General features: G+C 40.8%; 1 protein-coding gene across 3 annotated transcripts in view; it reads left to right on the top strand.

The window, feature by feature from the left end:
• Positions 1-18,870, top strand: part of PAPOLG (poly(A) polymerase gamma) — a 41,343-nt gene extending 22,473 nt beyond the window's left edge. For 2 of the 3 annotated variants that reach the window (XM_073672388.1, XM_073672386.1), the window contains 10 exons: positions 489-542; positions 1,087-1,206; positions 1,322-1,431; positions 3,157-3,278; positions 3,354-3,529; positions 4,322-4,437; positions 7,195-7,418; positions 14,943-15,014; positions 15,717-15,776; positions 16,000-18,870. In XM_073672388.1, coding sequence (XP_073528489.1) covers positions 489-542; positions 1,087-1,206; positions 1,322-1,431; positions 3,157-3,278; positions 3,354-3,529; positions 4,322-4,437; positions 7,195-7,418; positions 14,943-15,014; positions 15,717-15,776; positions 16,000-16,098 — 1,153 coding nt within the window. In that variant the 3' untranslated portion in view covers positions 16,099-18,870. The remainder of the gene's footprint in view (positions 1-488; positions 543-1,086; positions 1,207-1,321; positions 1,432-3,156; positions 3,279-3,353; positions 3,530-4,321; positions 4,438-7,194; positions 7,419-14,942; positions 15,015-15,716; positions 15,777-15,999) is intronic. The other variant, XM_073672387.1, reaches the window with a different exon arrangement.
• Positions 18,871-19,133: the final 263 nt, after the last annotated feature.

The raw sequence follows: 19,133 nt of genomic DNA, 5'->3' as shown, positions 1-19,133 counted from the left end.
TAGGCTGAGCATCATTTTTATCTGGTAAAACTGAAAAAAGCAATATCTCATTAAAAATAAAATAAGCCTTTAGGTCTTTGTGCTTATGTGAATATTTAAATGGTTACTCCCATATCCTAAAGTAATGGCATTTAGCTAGGATATGCCGTCACTCTATGATCAGAGGATGTTGTACTTTTGGGACTCCTACAGAGCCTTAAAATAACCTGATTAAGCAAGAGGCAAGGCAGCCCCTCCTGTCTTGCTGTGTCCTGGCATTACTGAATGGGCCGACTGCCGATCCCTATACAGTGGGTGGCTGAAGAGGTGGCAGAGCTGCTGTCCCTTCATTTTTAGAATGATCAGACCCCTTTCAATCATGAATTGTAGCGATATGCCATCACATGATGGGAATAAGTTGGGAGTGCCTCTGTAACTTATAGCAACAACTCCTCTATTTTTTTCTAGAGGCATTTTTTTTTTAATTGTTCTTACATTCTTAATTTTAGGCACTACATTGTGTTGACTGCCAGTGCATTCACAGAGGAACATCATCTGGAATGGTAAATGCACACGCTTTGTTAACTAGATGCAGAATCTGCATTATGACTTGTATTTTCTAGGATAGGAAAGGATTTTAGCTGCACGGTCATAAAATCCTCCCATAAGTTGTCCACTTGTATAGCAATAGTATGACATTACAAATGCGTCCAATTAGAAATGTAGTGATTAGTTAGTGGTTGTAACCATGGATACCTAAGATACTGCAGTGTACTGCACATGGTGTAAGTGACATAGCGAATCAGAAGAACTATACTACATTTCTAATTGGAAGTATTTGTTATTATTATTATTACACCTACTACATATTGGGATAGGATCTTGGAGATGCGAATACTCCTTTAATGCCACAATCACCTTTTCATTAGGATTTAGGTACTTGTGGCAATCTCCGCTTTCTAATCCTCTGTTTGGATACTCCCTGTACTGATTTACTGATGGATATGCATCCTCCTCCTAGTATATCTGCATTTGTAGCCGTTTCCTACAAGTCTGAATGTTTTAAGACGAGCACACAGCGCCTCCATATACCATTTTATATTGTAGGGTCGGTTTAGTTGAATCAAAAATCCGTGTTTTGGTTGGAAACTTGGAGAGGAATGAGTTCATTACCCTTGCACATGTAAATCCTCAGTCTTTTCCTGGAGGTCCAGACCACTGTAAAGAGTGAGTATATCTATGTAGTAGTTTTATCACTAACCTAAGGTTCTGTATTCTCTTTTGATGGTCTGGGAGTCCAATGCTGTATGTGTCACTTATACTTTTACCTTTTCTCTTTCAGTAATGAGTACATGTCGATGTGGTTTCTTGGAATCATTTTTAAGAAGGTGGAGAATGCTGAAAGTGTTAACATTGACTTAACACATGATATCCAGTCTTTCACAGACACAGGTGAGGTATTCTTCATTCTACGCTCTATACAAGGAGTAGGTAAAGATTCAAAGAGGTTGGGGTATTGCAGACCACTCCATGTTTGCAGGGCTTTGGCGTTCAAAATGTTACATTCAAAGAGAACCTCACATAACGTTTCTACCCCTTGAAGTTATTAACGACCCCTTAATACCCTCTTTAATAATGCCTCTAATATCCCCAAATGATACATTCGTGTAAAAGCTATGTTAATCCCCACCACAGGCAGGGAGAGCAGGGACGACTTGTCTGAGCCTGCTGTCAATCAATGCTCTTGCCCTGTGGGAGCATGCCCACAGCAGTGTGCCTGGCATCCCGGAAAGAACAGGGTGGAGGAGAAGAGGGATGACTTTTTCTTCACCACCCACGCTGTAGAATTGAATAACAACTGTCCTGAACTCATCTGCTGACAGATCGCAGGGAGGGCAAGGGGGATTAAACATGTTTAACGTTTAGGGATAATAGAGGAATTATTAAAGTGAACCTGTTATCACTATTTTTAGTATGTTGCAAATTGCCTCTTCAGAGAGAGAGGACTTGAACTCTATAGCGCCACCTATTGGAAGCAGCAATACTGCAAGTCCCCAACGACCCTTTAATGAGTCGTTCAATATGACTTGGGATAATAGCCAAAATCAGAATCTCAATTTGCAGACACTGTGTTTCTGGGTAGCATTGCACAGCTAATAAGACACGGTGTTTCTGGCTGTTGGCCCTCGTCAGTGCAAGGTATGAGAACGGATTTATTTAGTATGTGTCTATGCATCCTGGTTCTTGTTTAATTCACATTAGACGTTTTGGTGCAATATCCTCTTCGTGCATGGGGATGGGACTGTGGGCAGGGTTTTCGACTCTGCCGCGGCCCCTCCACTACATAGAGCAGAGAAAAGAATTTACTGGGTAGGAAGGCAAAATGAGCAATTGTAAGTACAGTGCTATATAATATAATATGATGACTGCAATATATTAAGAGGGTAAAAACTTTGATGGAAGGAGTGCTCTTCTATATGCTGTGAAGTAACACATTTTGCATTGTTTGTAGGGGGAGGGGGTTTAAGTTTCCTATTCTGTTGTTCCAAGAAAGTTGAACTACACAGTACTGTACAACAGTTTTAGGCAGGTTTGGGGGAGAAAAATGCTACAAAGTTAAACTTTCAAAAATGGAAGCGTCATGTTTATTTTTATTTAACAAATGCAAAACGAATGAAAAAGCAAAATCCCTCTTTGGTGTGGCCACCATTTGCCTTCAGAACAGAATCCGTTCTTATAGGTACACTTGCACAAAAGTTTTTGAATTATTTTGGCAAGGGGGTTGTTCTCTAACCACGGATCTTCTGTGGATGTAGTCTAGTGCAAATCCTTCTTTGCGCAAGACCATTTGTTCGAAGGAGGGGAAAGTGAAGCCATCGCTGATTGTCCGCAAGGATCCCGTGACATAACAATGTTACGCGATCCCTGGGCGAGCCAGTGCTGAGACCAAAGTATAAATATTATATTACAAGGGGGACACGTGAGGCTTAAGAAGGGTTTGTCAGAGTAGTGAACAACCCATTTAACACTTCTATTTTTGAAACATTCTTGCTTTCCAGCATTTTTTTTTTTTTTTTTTTTTTACGCCCGTCTAAAACCTTTACACCGTACTGAGTTTTATAATATTTCTCTTTATATCGTGAAACCTTATGCTTTTTTTTTTTTCCCTCTTTCCAGTCTACAGACAGGCTAATAATATTAACATGCTGAAAAAAGGAATGAGGATTGAAGCTACTCACGTGAGGAGGAAACAGCTCCATCAATATCTTCCTCCAGAAGCCTTACAGAAGAGGAAGAAGGTAATGAAGATTTCTACCATGACCTACTTCTTAGTACCCATTTGTTTTGTTTAATCATTTTAATAACCTTCGCAGCAGAGTGTTCCAGAAATTGGCAAGACGTCTTCAGGTATTTTATCCAAGAGATCGTCCTTGGATAGTAACTGTCTGGACAGCTCTAGAGATACAGACACGGGAACACCATGTGAGTCTCCAACATCTTGCCACAAAATGTCTCGATCGAACAGTCCGACTCTGCCAGAGGTTCACAGGTGAGATGAGCCCCGCATCCACACCATATATAACATACTGCATCGTCACATTACGTCAATATTGGACCATTTTTAGAACCTTAAATACACTTTTGTCAATGACTTTATGAAGGTGTTGCACTTACTTCAGGCTGTAGGGTTTCAGCTCTCTGGTAGCCGCTTGGATACACACCAGCACAGGGGGTTTATATCAAAACAGCATAAAGTTTGTCTATCATAAACTTTACAGCTCCAAAACATAAACTGCTTTTCACCAGTACAAATGAACACACACTCATTTCCTCAGGTGCAATGGAATAAAGTAAATGTAGCAGCCTCGCCAGTCTCTGTATTCCAGGCAGATTCAGTTCAAGCAGTTTAAACGTGTTCACCAAACACCTCTCATCAGCTCCAGCCCAAACTCCACACTGTTGAGCTAACTCAGCTGCTGTTATTAGGCCTGTAAGGCCCGGGCTGGTTTATGGGTATGACATTTCCCACCCAGACTCTTCTGGTTTCTCCTAAATGCCAGACCCAAAATCCAGTCAAATTAAAACTCTCAGTAACATAGTGTTACTGATACAGACTTTACATTACTGAGGCCAACCATCTCTGTGGCACGTCTGCCATCCAGGACATTATTTGCTGCTTTCTTACAAGGCTTATCTCATTATTCAGCACATTTACATAAATCATTTATTTCTATGGTTTTCGTGTCCTTATGTCCATTACGTTCTTGATTTTTTGTTTGTGTTTTTTGGAGTTTTTTTGGCTTCACATTGTTATATTAATGTGAAACATTATGTATTTTAGGAAGCCTGTATTCGAGAACATTCCAGCAAATCTGTTCACTTCCATCCAGAAACAAGTGACCACAGTTGTGCCTTTACATACGGCATGGGGACAGGCCATTCCTGTTATCGGCTCAAGTAAGGACTGGCCATTTATTTATTTTTTGACCAGACCTTTTGTGTGTGTGTGTGTGTGTGTGTGTGTGTTTTAATTTTTAGGAGTTTAACTTTTTTACTTTAAATTGAAAACTATACTATCACTTGCATGTATACCTGCATGCTGTCCCTTTATGGGTACATTCACATGTTGGATTTCTTCTGTCAACCTCCAGCAGCGCTAATATGCCGCTATGGATCTCATTCTAAAAATGGCGCAGGAAAGCCGCATTGACTATGCACTTGTATTATTCGAGTCAATATGACCCGACCTATTAGTCTGTTAATTTTGACATTTAGCTACTCTAACCGTATTATTTGAATAACAGTTGCATTATTTAACTGTATGTGAACATGGTTGATCAAAAACAAAGCAAACTGAAGTTTTGATTTTCATTTATTTTCTTTAGAAAAAAGTTGTACATGTTCACTTATATTCAGACATTCTGCACAGAAATAACTCATATGTGCTTTACGTAGATATTTACTACAACTAGAACTTGTAATTATTTTATCACATGACGATGGACAAATGCTGCATCTTTTCCGTTTTAGTGTTTTTCCAGTGCTGGTGGATACGGTGTACTATGGCTTCTGTTCCTTCACTTCGGGGTTTTACTTTTCTTCCTAAAATAGATGCCATTACAAGTGACTTTCCTACTTCTTCCAGAAAGTCTTTGTTTATGCAGTTTATTGGCGTTTCAATCGGGGTTATTTCGCGCCATAAAACAACTGCATTGTAGGCAGATACATCAAGAGTGTTCTAAAATAAAACCATTGGCCACCAATTTGCTTTTGCGTTTACTCATGTACATAGCTATTAGTTGATCTACTGTATGAACTGCCCCTTTGGTGGAATTATAATTTAATATCTGTGGCTTTTTGTCATCTCGACTGCTTACCACATTGTCATGGTGCATTGTATTCATCAGTATAACCTGTGTGTTTTTTTGGGAAGGTAAGAAACCACTGTCTTATCTCCAGTAAAGACGTTGAACTATGAACATCTTTTACCAAGGATACTTTGGTTTTCAGGCTTGCTTTTTCTTACGGTGCCCATCATTGTAAGTTTTTGTTTTAGCAACTGCTGCCCCAGTTGGTGTGATGTAAAAAAGTTGTCACTTGTCACATTTTGTCCTTAGTCCATACGTCAAATCTGAGACTACTCGCAGACTGATTCTTTTCAGGTGTTTCTCCAGGCTTCCTATGTGTCTATACCTGAGCATTTTAGAGCATATGAACTGCTGTTGTCAAAGTGTCCATATCTTGATATGTTGTTTGAACAGGCACCTACCTCGTAATGCCACAAGTTGTTCTCCCACATTGACATTTTCACCAGTATTGTATAATTTGGAAGAATCTCTATCCATTTATCCCAAACTTCTCTAATAGCAGCTAGTTATTCGAGAATTATCTGATGTCAGAGGACAATTTTCCTGCGTGATCAGAAGGCTGGAAGTTCTAAATTACATTTTTTAGACTGAATTGCTTGCATCAGACTAGTTGTCTGGGTATCGTGCCTCATCCGATTCATCTTCAGAATCCTCGTAATCCCTTTCCCCGCCACTTATGTGGTCCTCCTCTTCTGACACTTTCTCCAGTTGGACATCTTCTGATTCTGAGGCGTTGGCAAGCTTCACTCAGTGAACGTCTTCGCCACATTTTTATCCAACTTTCGAATTAATGAACACTCACGACTTTCACGGGGTAAAATCAGCGTTGTGGAAAATAATGGCACTACATTAATCAACAACAATAATAAGTCACAGCAAACACTAACAAGTTTAGCAAAATAAGAGCTTGTATACTACAGTGAAACAGACCTGTACTCAAAGCCCATCCATCTGCAGTAACTTGCAAATGTACCAAGCGCACGGACTGGAGAAATTCATAAACAATAGTAGACGCATTAAATAATCCACAATGTTATAAATCATTAGTGACTGAAAATATGGCAGGAGATCTCTATAAAACACTATCGGGTCATATTGACCCGAACAGTACATATGTAACAATCAATCATAATTTCATACAAAAAAAACACTCCTAATAACACCTACCTATAAACAAATTCACCTAACCCTGATTTGCAGATCCTCATAATAAATACTCTGCAGTGTTATGAACTATTTTTCCGGGTCAAATAGACTTGAACAGTACAGCAGGGTTAACATGTTGCAGACTTCAAATCCGCAGCGCTGGGCATTTTATGCTGTGGATCTTTTTCCTCCTCAGCTTGTGGTGACCTTTTCAGAAGGTCTTGCATGTACCTATATTCTAACTGCTTCACACAATAGTATTGCATTTCCACAGTGGCATTGCTATCAAAAACTGCACCGCTAACTATACGCTCTCTCAGAAGCCCTTTGTATGTTTTGGTTTTTGGGTGTGGGGTTTTTTTTTTTTTTTTTTTTTTTTTTGTTTGCATATGAGCAGACTTACAGATTGGTTGCTGAAAAGGGTTTCACATCTGGACTTTTAATGGACTAACTTGCACGATGCATGCAAATATCTGTAGCTCCTGGTCCAAAAACGAAAGGTGGGGGAACCATTTACCATTCTGCTCAAAGTCCCTTACCTTGGAACAAGGTCTGAAAATGCAGCAGCCTTTCTGACCTGATTAGAGTTTCTTAATTATGTTGTCAGTGAATAGCGAAAAAAAGCTTATTTTGGTTTTCATTCCGTTGTCCCGACCTGTGCCTTCATTAGATGCTTTTGTGACTTTTTTTCCCCTCCCAGAATCTGATCATGCCATAGCACTGAAGACACCGAGCCACGCTGGCTGCACCATCCCAACTGTAATAGGACTTAATGTTGTCCCACCCTCTACGTCTCCACCCAACCATCCCCAAAGTCTTCATCATGATGAATCGGTAAATATAAGCCCCAAAAGTGCTGCAGCTAAGCGGACTCATCCTCCAAGCCAGGAGACCTCTCCGAAGAGAATAAAGGATACTGAAAAGGTTTGAATGCACATTTATTCTTATTGAAGACCTTGTTCAAGGGACCTGCAAAGATTAATAGGGTTAAAGATGTGGGTGATAAAATAGTTTTTGAAAGCTTCTCTGAGCAATTCCTTTTTAGCCTTCTCCACCAGCAAATGTGATCACTGGGCTTTAGTTGTACAAAGTGTAGTGTAGTATAGTATAATGCATCAAATACTCAAATGGCTTAATTTTTGCCAGAGCTGTATATAGCAATCTAAAATTAAGAGACCACTGCACAGTTTTCTAAAAATCCCCATCTGTACATGTCTGACTTCCATTCCAGTGTCTGTTGAATTCCAACCACAGTCCACCTCATTCTACTTAATGTGCTTCTGATTAGGTGATCACCTGAACCAAATCTTATGTAACGAGGGAAAGTATAAAAAACACTGCTGTGGTCTTCACAATCCTCTTGCAATAGGACAAGCTGGATGGCAAAACAAGTGCTAGGAATAGCCCAATAAAAGGAGTTGAAAAGAAAAGTCTTGAGTGAGGAAAAGGGGTCAATTCTGGCTTTACTTGCAGAGGGATACAGTGAGCGTCATGTCGCCTCCATCCTTAAAATTTCGAAGACGGCAGTCCATTACAACAAGTTCAAGCAGCAGACATTGGGGACAACAAAGCTACAGACCGGCAGAGGGCCAAAGCGACTCTCCACTGACCGGGATGACCATCATCTTATTCGAATGTCACTCAGCAACCGCAGGATGACATGAAGTGACCTACAAAAGGAATGGCAAATGGCGGCTGGGGTGAAGTGCACGGCAAGAACAGTTGGTAACAGGCTCCTAGAGGCAGGCCTCAAGTCATGTAAAGCTAGAAAAAAAGCCTTTCATCAATGAGAAGCAAAGGAGAGCCAGGCTGAAGTTTGCCAAAGACCATAAGGATTGGACCATAGAGGATTGGAGTAAGGTAATCGTCTCTGAGGAGTCAAATTTTCAGCCTTGCCCAACACCTGGTCGTGTTGGGCAAGCCGGAGACCTGGAGAGGCATACAAGCCACAGTGTCTTGCACCCACTGTGAAATTTGGTGGAGGATCGGTGATCTGGCGATGCTTCAGCAAGGCTGGAATTGGGCAGGTTAATCTTTGTGAAGGACGTATAAATCAAGCCGCATACAAGGTTATCCTTGAAAAACACTTGCTTCCTTCTGCTCAGGCAATGTTCCCCAACTCTGAGGACTGTTTTTTCCAGCAGGACAATGTCCCATGCCACACATCCAGGTCAATCAATGTGTGGATGAAGGAGCACCATATCAAGACCCTGTCATGGCGAGCCCAATCTCCAGACCTGAACCCCATTGAAAACTTCTGGAATGTAATCAAGAGGAAGATGGATAGTCACAAGCCATCAAACAAAGAAGAACTGCTTAAATGTTTGTGCCAGGAGTGGCATAAGGTCACCCAAAAGCAGTGTGAAAGACTGGTGGAAAGCAGCCAAGACGCATGAAAGCTGTGATTAAAAATCATGGTTATTCTACCAAATATTGACTTCTGAACTCTTCCTGAGTTAAAACATGAGTATTGTTGTTTCTAAATGAATAAGAACTTGTTTTCTTTGTATTATTTGAGGTCTGAAAGCACTGTTTCTTTTTTATAATTTTGGCAATTTCTCACTTGCTGCAAATAAATACAAAATGTTTAGCTTTGAATTTCGGAGACGTGTTGTCAGTAGTTTATAGAATAAAACAACAATGTACATTTTACTCAAAGATATACCTATAAAGAGAAAAATCAGAGAAAATGAAAATTTTGCAGTGGTCTCTTAATTTTTGCCAGAGCTGTATATATTTTTAATAGATTATGCCTTGAAATTGATTCTTAGAAGGGCGAGCCCTGAATATTTTTTTTCCAGCATTTTGGTTTAATGATTCTTTTAGGATTCTTCCATCAACCAGCCTCTTGAAATGCAGTGCAGCATAGGACATTGCATTTGAAGATTCTGGCTGGACTCTGACATTTGTTATAGGTGGCCGCCATTATAATTCTTTTATTTTATTATGCTTGCATATATAGCGCCAACCTATTCTGCAGCTTTACAGACATAGGACTCCTAATTTGAATTCACTATTGCTATGCCTCCATAACATCTGCGAGGAAAAACAAAGGTCTAGCCATAATAAAGAGATTTTTACGGAATTTCGTCAGCTGGGAAGTTAGGATCTTTACATTTTAAAGGGGTTTGTCCAACCCCTTTTGACTTTTCTATTTTTTTTTTTCCCTATGACTTGCAATCCTCTGAAATGATAAAAGGACCTTATCAATCCCCTGCCGACCCCTCCCCCGGTTCACCCAGCTCTGGCGATTGCGAGCAAAACTGCTGCGGGTAATTGGCTGCAGCGGTCACATCTCATATCAGCAGTTTATTACTGGAGTTGGGTGAATGTGATAGCGATAAAAAGGTAGGAAAACCTCAGCACTGCGGTTGGTAAGGTGATTGACCCCATAACACTCAATGACGGACACTGCACGGCATGAGCCGGTGTAAGTTACAGCTCCTTGCCGTGCAGTATCCGTCATAGCTTTGAACTGGCACAGCGTGTAAACAGCTGTCTGTGACAGCTGAGCAGCACGAGAAGGGGTGCAGGGACCCATGCCGTCGGTCCCTGCACCCAGATCGCTGCGATCAGTCAATCTGACTGACCGATCGCAGCAGACGCTGAAATTATCAGTGCCGGAGCTCAGCGCTGCCAGTGGCTGAGCTGTGGCACTAAACAGCCAGGAGCGGTGTCAGCGCCGCCCCTGGCTGTTAACCCCCTGAATGCTGCGATTGAGCACGGTCGCAGCGTTCAGGAGACAGGCAGAGGGCTGGGAGCTGCCTCTGCCTTCAGGTCAGCGCCCCCGTGACGTCATCGCGGGGGCCCGACCGTAGCCATGGTGACCAGGGGTCGTCATGATGACCCCCAGGTCACCAAGCTACGGAAAGCTCCTGAGACCAATGCACAGCATGGTCTCATGAGCTTTCAATATAGGTATAATGTACTGCAATGCTAGTGCATTGCAATACATTATATCTGTGAAAAAAGTGAAAGTCCTATAGTGGGACTAAGTAAAAAAGTTTTAAAAAAAAATATGCAGTACAGACCAAAAGTTTGGACACACCTTCTCATTTAAAGATTTTTCTGTATTTTCATGACTATATGAAAATTGTACATTCACACTGAAGGCATCAAAACTATGAATTAACACATGTGGAATTATGTACCTAACAAAAAAGTGTGAAACAACTGAAAATATGTCTTATATTCTAGGTTCTTCAAAGTAGCCACCTTTTGCTTTGATGACTGCTTTGCACACTCTTGGCATTCTCTTGATGAGCTTCAAGAGGTAGTCACCGGAAATGGTTTTCACTTCACAGGTGTGCCCTGTCAGGTTTAATAAGTGGGATTTCTTGCCTTATAAATGGGGTTGGGGACCATCAGTTGTGTTATGCAGAAGTCTGGTGGATACACAGCTGATAGTCCTAATGAATAGACTGTTAGCTGCTTTTTTCTTGCCATAATACAAATTCTAAGTAAAGAAAAACGAGTAGCCATCATTACTTTAAGAAATGAAGGTCAGTCAGTCCTTAAAATTGGGCAAACTTTGAAAGTGTCCCCAAGTGCAGAAACCATCAAGCGCTACAAAGAAACTGGCTCACATGAGGACCACCCCAGGAAAGGAAGACCAAGAGTCACCTCTGCTTCTGAGGATAAGTTTATCCGAGTCATCAGCCTCAGAAATCGCAGGTTAACAGCAGCTCAGATTAGAGACCAGGTCAATGCCACACAGAGTTCTAGCAGCAGACACATCTCTACAACAACTGTTAAGAGGAGACTTTGTGCAGCAGGCCTTCATGGTAAAATAGCTGCTAGGAAACCACTGCTAAGGACAGGCAACAAGCAGAAGAGACAAGTTTGGGCTAAAGAACACAAGGAATGGACATTAGACCAGTGGAAATCTGTGCTTTGGTCTGATGAGTCCAAATTTGAGATCTTTGGTTCCAACCACCGTGTCTTTGTGCGACGCAGAAAAGGTGAACAGATGGACTCTACATGCCTGGTTCCCACCGTGAAGCATGGAGGAGGAGGTGTGATGGTGTGGGGGTGCTTTGCTGGTGACACTGTTAGGGATTTATTCAAAATTGAAGGCATACTGAACCAGCATGACTACCACAGCATCTTGCAGCGGCATGCTATTCCATCCAGTTTGCGTTTAGTTGGATCATCAATTATTTTTCAACAGGGCAATGACCCCAAACACACCTCCAGGCTGTGTAAGGGCTATTTGACCAAGAAGGAGAGTGATGGGGTGCTACGCCAGATGACCTGGCCTCCACAGTCACCAGACCTGAACCCAGTCGAGATGGTTTGGGGTGAGCTGGACCACAGTGTGAAGGCAAAAGGGCCAACAAGTGCTAAGCATCTCCGGGAACTCCTTCAAGATTGTTGGAAGACCATTTCCGGTGACTACCTCTTGAAGCTCATGAAGAGAATGCCAAGAGTGTGCAAAGCAGTCCTCAAAGCAAAAGGTGGCTACTTTGAAGAACCTAGAATATAAGACATATTTTCAGTTTCACACTTTTTTGTTAGGTATATAATTCCACATGTGTTACTTCATAGGTTTGATGCCTTCAGTGTGAATGTACAATTTTCATAGTCATGAAAATACAGAAAAATCTTTAAATGAGAAGGTGTGTCCAAACTTTTGAAAATACAGGTTTTTAGGTAAAAAATAAACAAAAAAGTACACCCATTTGGTATCGCCGCACCCGGAACGACCCGATCTAGTTTTTATCATACCGCTGGAAAAAAGTGAAATAAAACGCGATCAAAAAGACGGATGAAAATAAAAATGGTACCGCTGAAAACATCCTCTTGCCCCGCAAAAAAACAAGCTGTCACATGACTGTCGGCCGAAATATGAAAAAATTATAGCTCTCTAAATATGGCGATGCAAACATTAGTTTTTGCAACAAAAAAAAAGCGTCTTTTAGTGAGTGACAGCTGTCAATCATAAAAACCCAATATGAATCTGGCATTGTTGTAATCGCACCGCCCCGAAGAATAAAGTCACCTAATCACTTTTATACTGTACGGGGAACGGCGTAAAAGATAAATAAAACCATTTCTTCACCTGCTGCAGATCTGTTTATTCTGCCTCCCAAAGATCTGTTAGTCTCGGCTCACATTTATCCTGCGCTCTGCGCAGCTTTCCATGTAAATCTCTGAAATAAGTGATTCAGGCGGAAACCCATGATGGAAGATTCCCTGTTGTGAGACAGATGGAGGCACTGTGGACAGTGTGTGACCTATGATCCGGCGGTGTCCATCTTTTTAGGCGTAAATAAAAGCGCGGTCAGCCACAGTTTTGTGCACCTCTGAAATGGATAACGCTAAACAGAGGCCAGACGGAGTCCAGAGTAACTCTGCTGCCTCACCTCATTATAGTGAGTAGATCCCACAGGGGTTTCATCTGAATCACGTCATTCGGCGATTGAGATGGAGACCCCAAAGTAAGTGCTCAGCGTAGAGCGACAAATAAATGTGATCTAAAATGTTATGTAAAATGTTCCCAATAAAAGCTTCACATAAAAGCCCCCACTCAGGTCTGTCATGCGTTAATGGAAATATAGGGGGCTTCCACGTTACGGGTTGTACAAAGGCTCTGGAAAAGCTAAATGGCTCCTCGCGCCCCCAAAGAAATTCAGCAAATTCTGCGCTCACAAATCCAAATCCCCCCGCCCTTCTGAGCACCGCAGTGTGTCTAAACCACATTTAGTGTCCCCATGTTTGGCAGGGGTATCATTTCCAAAATGAGGTCACTTGAGGGGGGATTCGCGTCTTCTAGCATTTAGGGGCTCTGTATATGGAGTCCGCAAACTATTCTAGGAAAATCTGCGCTCCAAGAGGCAAATAGCGCTCCGTCCCTCCCGAGTGTCGCGGTATGGCTAAGCAGTACTGTACAGCCACATATGGGGTATTGCCACATTCAGCAGAAATTATGGGACAAATTTTGATGCTATTTTTATCCATTATCCCAGTGTGAAAATGTAAAATCTGGGGCTAAAACAAAATTTTTGCTGTAAAAATGTAATTATTTTTTCCTCACTGCCCAACGGAATAAAATTCTGTGACACACCCTTATTGTCAGTATGATCACTGCACCCCTAGATGAATTCATTGAGAGGTGTAGTTTGTAAAATGGGGTAATTTATGGGAGAATCTGCTGTTACTGCACCTCAGGGGATCTCCTAGTGGGTCATGTCACCTGCAAACCACAACAGTAACATCTGTACTATAATATGGTGCTCCTTCCTTTCTGACCTTTGCACTGTGCCTCAAAAGTAGTTGCCAATTACATTGTAGGGTATTGGCGTACTCAGGAGAAATTGCACAACAAAATGAGGTCAATTTTCTACTGTTACCCTTGTGAAAATAAAAAGCTTGGGGGTAAAAGAAAATTTTTGTGAAGCACCTGGGGGTTCAAAGTGTTCACCACACATCTAGATAAGTTCATTGAGGGGTATAGTTTCCAAAATGTGGTCATTTGTTGGGGGTTTCCACTGTTTAGGCACATCAGGGGCTCTCCAATTGCGACATGGCGTCCGCTGATTATTCCTGCAAATTTTTAATTCAAAAAGTCAAATGGCGCTCCTTCCCTTCCGAACCCTGCCGTGCGCCCAAACAGTAGTTTTCTGCCACACATTTAGTATCCACATGCTCAGGAGAAATTGCACAATACATTTTGGGGTCCATTTTTATATGTTACCCTTGTGAAAATAAAAATTTGGTCTAAATTTAATATTTTGTGAAAAAAAGTTAAGTGTTAATTTTTTTCTTCGTCATTGCTTCAGTTCCTGTGAAGCACCTGAATTGTTAATAAACTTCTTGAATATGGTTTTGAGCACCTTGAGGGGTGCAGTTTTTAGAATGGTGTCACTTTTGGGTATTTTCTGTCATAAAGACCCCTCAGTCACTTCAAATAAGATGTGGTCCCTAAAAAAATGGTTTTGTAAATTTTGTTGGAAAAATGAGAAATCGCTGGTCAACTTTTAACCCTTCTAGCTCCCTAACAAAAGAAAATGTTGGTTCCAAAATTGTGCTGATGTAAAGTAGACATGTGGGAAATGTTATTTATTCACTCTTTTGTGTGACATATCTGAGTTCAGGGCATAACAATTCAAAATTGCAAAACTTTCGCCAAATTTCCGTTTTTTTTTTTCCACAAATAAACGCAAGAGTTATCGAAGAAATTTTACCACTATCATGAAGTACAAAATGTCACGAAAAAACAATCTCAGAATCAGGGAGATCCGTTGAAGCGTTCCAGAGTCATTATTTCATGAAGTGACAGTGGTCAGAATTGAAAAAATTGGCCCGGTCATTAACCTACAAAGTGGCTCGGTCCTGAAGGGGTTAATACTACTTTTGTTATGTTGGACCATTGTAAACTTTACAGGTTTTTCTTATATAGAAGATGGATATTTACTTGATATTCTTTTAATAACTTGTCCCTTATAGCTTCTTGGCGTGATTGACTCTGCATTTCTGCGTCGTCCTATTCCTGAAAAGGAGGAAACGAGAAAAATTGTGGTAAGTATGGCATTCTAAGCATATAAGTTTAGCTTTCTAACTTTGATAATGGGCAAATTGCTTCTTCAGAGAGGAAGAGGACTTGAACTCTATAGCGCCACTTGTTAGAAGCAGCGATCCTACAAGTCACTATTGACCCTTTAACGAGTCATTCAGTATGACTTGGGATAAAAGCCTGATCAGGATCTCCATTTACGGTGTTCCGGGGTAGCATTGCACGGCGAATAAGCCTCCTTACATTGGCATGCCGGAGCCGGTATGTGTCTCTCCACAATGAGAAACGTTACCCTGAGGCCACGGCTCCACTATCAGTATTTGGTCAGTATTTTTTTCTCAGGAGTGGGAGCCAAAACCAGGTGAGGAACAATCAGAGAAAAGGTATAATAGAAACAAGTCACCAATTCTGCATTTTTCACCCACTCCTGGTTTTGGCTCCCGCTCCTGAGAAAAACTACTGACCAAATACTGATAGTGTGGCCGTGGCCTAACTCTGATAATGGGGATTATATACAAGCATGTGCATAATAGTTCTAGTACCTATACACACATGTACATGGTGTGTGTGCACATATACAGAATATCATGAGTGCTGATATCTTTGGGTAGAAATGCCAGGAGTGCATGAGGTGTTTTTGGCTTAATGTAGGAATGACGGGGTCTCTGTTGCCCCCTCCCTTTTCCCTTCAACCTCTTGTTTTACAGGAAAGAATAATTGCTGAAGACTCAATGCCCATTCCTACTATTGACCGCACGAGATCACAGGTACTATCCATAAAATCTATATATTCCCACTGGTGAATGTTCCTGTGACTTCACAAGGGGTGAATACAAGGTGCTTCTCTTTCCACGACTGCTATGTACAGAAAGATCTCCCTTTTTTCTCTCTTCTATGCATATTTTGTGGGCTAAGCTATAAACTTGCACCGTTCTGTTATTGTTTTCTTACAAGTTTTACCATCAACCTGATGTTTTAATCTGTTTGTAGAGGCTACCCAGTAAAGAGCTACCAGATGCATCTTCTCCTGTGCCAACCAGTACTATTCGGGTCATTAAAAACTGTATCAGACTAAGGCTAAACCGGTAACTGCACTACGTGTTGTGTAAAGCAATAACTGAGCGGTACTATGAGGTCAGTCCATGTCAGTGACCGTAGACTTCTGTAGAATACCAGCCTCATGGACATTGGCTTTTTTTGTGGGGATTGATAACATTAAGGATGAGTAGCGTCAAAGACTTGCGTCAAAAAGAAAGCCTTGTGTTTTTTTTCTGTCTTCTGATCCAGTCCACCTTTGGCAGTGATGCTGCAGCTATAAAGATCAGTAACTTATGTTGTAGTCTTCTGTCCTTAAAATTGCAATCTCCTGACGACACCTTGAAGTGAAAACACTTCCCCAAATGTATAGCATAATACGGGTTTCTCCCCCTGTGCCACATACTGCCATGATGATCTATATACAATTTTATATCCCTTTTAGAGTGTTTACTTTTTCTGTGTGCTTTTTTTTTTTTTTTTCTTTGTTTTTTTTTCTTATCAAAAAAAAAAAATTTATATATAAAAAAAAAAATATATATTCTTTGAGGGTTTTGCAGATGCCTGACCCTGTAAATGTTTTGCCTTTCGTATGTTTTTTCAAAACTATAATATTTAAAAAAAAATGGGAGAAAAAAAAAAAATGTTGTATTGCGATTGTAACCAGACTTCACGTTCTGTTTTGTATCACCTTTTTTGTCTTCGAATTCGTAACCGTATATTCATGAGAAGGAAAAGAAAAAACACCTATTGCTTTACATTACCTCATTTATCTCCAGAGAAGCCCATTTTCCTGGACGTGACAAAGCCTCAGATTTTCAAGCTTTCTGAAATTCACAGTCCTGCAATCAATGCAGATTTGCTATTGTTTATTATCTTGAAAATTAGATACTGAAATGTCTCCTGTGGAGACTCCTAACGTAAATTAACATTTTTTTTTTCAAGGTTCTATTCTAACATCTACGACGTACCCCTAATTTATCAAATTTATTTGAATGGAAACTTTTTTTTTTTTTCTTGCACAGTTCACAAAATCTGAAATGATTTTAGGCATTGGTTTTCAAGAGGACTTGTCACTTGCTGGAAAAATTGAGTCAAATACCTTGTAAAAATCCCTAAGCGCCCCTTTTTCTGCCTGCCTTTTCTGTTTTGCGCTGCATTGTACCATTGCAGAAATATTCATATTTGATGCTTTTGGAGCGCAGTATGTGAAATCTCTGCTTCCTATTCAACTGGGTAATTTCACTCACCCCCACCCCACCCCCCAGATGCTGCTAATCACAACTCTGCAGCTTCTGAGACTGACAGACCGGTAAATCAGCTGGTGAGCAGTGACTGGCAGCATATGGGGCATGTACTTTCCCCCCCTCAAAGAGAACACTGAAGAAACGCAAAATAGAGATTTCACATATTGCTCTCCAGAAGAAACGTGAATATCTCTGCAGTGTAGTGTACACAACAAAAAAATGGAAAACTGCAGTAGAATCAGGGTAGCTCTGGGATTTATGTAATTAATTTGATTATTTTGAGCAAAGGACAGTTATTTTGATTCATTAATGATAATCCTAATTAATAGTTCAGAACTGTGGCTAAAGCTTGTGATTTGTTTGTGTCTGTTTTGTTTTTTTCCTTTTTGGGGTTAAAAATGTGACTGCAGCAGCAGATGAGTCTGTGCAGCCGACTTACAATCCGTGACCAGAAAGACCATTTATAAGCTAGCCAGTATGGCCATTCTTCCTGCTGTTGATTTTGAAAAAAAGTCAGCTGTGGCAATTGGTCATAGGGAACATATTTACTGATCTTAAGCTCTATTTAAATTAACTGTTTATCACAAGTAACTAGCTGTGCACCCTTGGTGCAGCTGTGCTGTTCAGTGCACCTTGCTACCTACTTGTTTTCCAGCTATCTCCATACACCTCTTACTTGTTTGACAGCTCTATCATTGCAGGAATGAGAAGCGGTCAACAATAGATGGGGAACAAGTAGGTGGGAAGGTGCTCTGAACTGTTCAGCTACACAGGGTGGACCTAGCGGCTGTGCTTGGTTTGAACAGTCAACAGACACTCCCCTTTTTTTTTTTTTTCTCATTTCTGATGTGTTCCCATGTGTGACTAAGTCCTTTTTTCCACAAGAAACATATAGAGTATTCACAGGATTTGTGTTAAGCCACTGGGACCCCCTTAATGCCTAGTACAGAAGTGCATAATACACTTTCCAAATAAAAACCACTCTAGGGCTGCTGTTAATTTTGGATTATTTTGGTTCAGCTGTTTCTCGAACACCATGATTTTGTATGGAATCCATCCTGACCATCCCTTCATCCAGAAGACTCCTCACTACTCATGAAGAGGAATCTTAGGACCCCAGTACTAGTAATCTATGGTGCCCCCATGTAATCTAATGTTTATACACTTTCCTATTGATTTGTGGATTGCAGGAAAGGCCACTTATAACATGAAAAATGCTGGTTTCAGGATTGTCTAATCCCATGCTCGCTCGTCACACGCAGCAGACTGAAACGCAGTGCTCGGCTACATGACTAAACTGACCGCAGTAGAAACCTCACCTCTATCTACACTACCTTCCTCAGGAACTCTATCATATATATCTTTTTTTTTTTCATTATTATTTTTTCAATCACTCATCCATTTCATTGTGTTACAGACAATCCATAGACTGGTAGCGGCGTATTCTCCTCCTCACAACTCTCGTACTGTAATTTGCACTGTTTTGTAATATAAACCATTGTGTACAGACTATTTTTGTATGTAAAGCAGCATCACCTTTTCAAAGACAAATAAAAAAAAAAAAGCAATACCATCCCAACCATGTTCTGTCTATGGTGTTTATTGGGGGAAGCTGCCGGGAACCAGAGTAAGAAATGAATGTTGTGCAATCATTCATTCATTCATTTAAAGGGAATCTGTCGGTAAGTTTTTTTTCTAATGTAGGGGCAGAGAGCCTGATTTCAGGTCTGTGTTACTTATTAGGCAAGTGCTGTAGTTTTAATACAACCTGTGTTTTATCAGGAGGAGATTATCCCTACAGGACTAGGTCTCACGTGCAGACCAGTCCGGCTAATCTGTGTA

This window comes from Phyllobates terribilis, unplaced genomic scaffold (assembly GCF_046119375.1).
Source record: "Phyllobates terribilis strain yellow unplaced genomic scaffold, ASM4611937v1 Scaffold_3__8_contigs__length_932513732, whole genome shotgun sequence".
NCBI classification, from domain to species: Eukaryota; Metazoa; Chordata; class Amphibia; order Anura; family Dendrobatidae; genus Phyllobates; species Phyllobates terribilis.
Note: the sequence above shows the minus strand (reverse complement) of the source record. Positions and strands in the feature narration are given on the sequence as shown.